The following is a 2,046-nucleotide window of genomic DNA, read 5'->3' on the forward strand; positions in this document are numbered from 1 at the left end:
ATAATAATAATAATAATAATAATAATAATAATAATAATAATAATAATAATAATAATAGTTGTTTACTTTTACAAATGTGCTTTGCACCCAAAAGGGCCATCCTGGGCAGTGCAGGTGTTGTATTTGCATTGCAAAGCAAAGCATGCAGAGAGCAAAGCCTGGCTCTCTAGGCAGGAAGGGAGCAGCGAGCATTTGCACCCAAGACATCTCTGCCTCCTGTCCATCTGGCACCTGCTTTTGGACGGCAGCTGAAGTACAGCTTGGTAAAGTTACCCTAGTGAACTACAATTTGTAGACTCCCTCACCCAGTGAAAAGATTCTGGTTACCTTAGTCCAAAATATATTGTTTTCCCACATGCTCAGAACCGGAGGGAGACTGAGGCCCTGGAACAGGAGGTCCTGGGTGCACCAGCCTGGCATCTTGCATGCTGAGGGCCCTGTGGTTGGGCTGAGGGACCCAAGGCATCAGTGGCTGCTTCTTCCTTCTCCACTGTAGGGAAACTGGAGCTGAGAGGCAACAATGAATTAGTGTCCCAAGTGACTTGTAGTTGCCTCATTTTGGAACAGATGGTGCAGCAAGAGAAGAAAATAGCTTTCTGGTTAATAGTTCCTTCCAAATGTGACTTTTTCAAAGGGCATTTTCAAAGGAACTTCTGACAAGATTTTTCAAGTGTTGCACCATTCTCATCTAAGTTTAAAAAACAAACACCTTAAGTAATGTAGAGTAAGCAAAGTAATAAGCTAACAAACATGAAGGAAATGCTGCAAGAGACTTTCAAACATTGTAATGAGCAATGGCTGAGAATTACTTTTCAAGTACAGAAGCAGGGACAAATTATTTTTTATTTGACAAATTATGCAAGTGGCGATGCCTGTCCTCTTTCTCTGTGTGCCTCCCTAACCCTGCTTTGCAGCCCCTCCAAAGCCAGCCTCTATGGAGCTATCCTCTTCACCCTCCAGCAAACCCACTGGCTGCCCATCTCCAAACCCACCCTTATCTTCTTCTTCACCCTCTTCATGATGATCTGCAAGGTGAGTCTCTCCAGATCAGGTGGGGAAGCATTGAGCAAAAGGAGAGGAGTCTCAGAAGTATTGGGGAGGGGGGAGGTTAATTATTGCATTGTTATTCTATTGGACTGCACCTCAGCAAATCCTCCAGCCAGTATGGGGGTTGTAGTATAAAAAAGGAACTTTCCAAGGAAAATGCAGCTGCTTTATTGTGGGTCCCCTATTGTCTTTCCAACTCCTTTCTTTCAGCCTGGCATGGTGGTTCCAAAAATAAAAAGATGGGAAGCCAAAGCTTGGGAAAGGTTACTTTTTTAGATTGCATCTGCCACAGTCTGGAAGGAGCTTTTTGCACCTCTCTTGAACACTCTGCTCTGAGCTCCTGAGAAGGAAGGTGGCACTGAAATGCAGGAATAATAATAATATAGAAACAGACTAGAGGCCAGGGGTTGGTACAGCCATGAGAGTGACAACCAATCTGAATCCATGGAGTCCGTGACAGTCTGGTGCTTGGGCAACTTTGGTGGACTGGCCAGCAAATTATTTTTTTAGTATTATTTTCTTATATCCCGCCTTCTATTGCACATCTGTGTGTTTTTGGGAAGTAGTGTCCAGGTGGGGCCAGAGAGGTTTATCTGGGGCTTCTGCTGCTGATGTTACCTTGGCACTGCCATGGTGCAGCTGGATATGGGAAGTTCCCACTAATGGGCTTTTCCTTTCTCTGCCTGACAGGTGTTCATGACGGCAACACACTCCCATGGTTCCCCATTTGTCCTGGTGGAAGGTGCCCTGTGCCCCATTCTCTTTGGTTCTGTGCCCGCCAGCCACGATGACCACCACCATGGGGGAGGGGGTGCCCATGAGCCTATTCCTCCCCCACTGCCAGCCAAATCCAGGGAAGAGCTGAATGAGGGCACCAGGAAGCGAAAGGCCAAGAAGGTCGAATGAAGGGCGTCAGAAGGAGAAAAAAACCTCCTTATCCCTCCCGGGATCCTCCCAGATCAAGGTCTGGCAGCCTGCCAATGGACACCCCCCATGCTC

General features: G+C 46.7%; 1 protein-coding gene across 1 annotated transcript in view; it reads left to right on the forward strand.

Moving 5' to 3' along the window:
* The window catches only part of TMEM38A (transmembrane protein 38A), a gene marked incomplete at its 5' end in the record, with an annotated part of 4,589 nt that extends 2,621 nt beyond the window's left edge, over positions 1 to 1,968 (forward strand). Inside the window, 2 exons of the mRNA XM_042444046.1 lie at positions 915 to 1,032; positions 1,738 to 1,968. Coding sequence (XP_042299980.1) covers positions 915 to 1,032; positions 1,738 to 1,953 — 334 coding nt within the window. The remainder of the gene's footprint in view (positions 1 to 914; positions 1,033 to 1,737) is intronic.
* Positions 1,969 to 2,046: the final 78 nt, after the last annotated feature.

Source organism: Sceloporus undulatus, unplaced genomic scaffold (assembly GCF_019175285.1).
Source record: "Sceloporus undulatus isolate JIND9_A2432 ecotype Alabama unplaced genomic scaffold, SceUnd_v1.1 scaffold_1790, whole genome shotgun sequence".
Lineage (NCBI taxonomy): Eukaryota > Metazoa > Chordata > Lepidosauria > Squamata > Phrynosomatidae > Sceloporus > Sceloporus undulatus.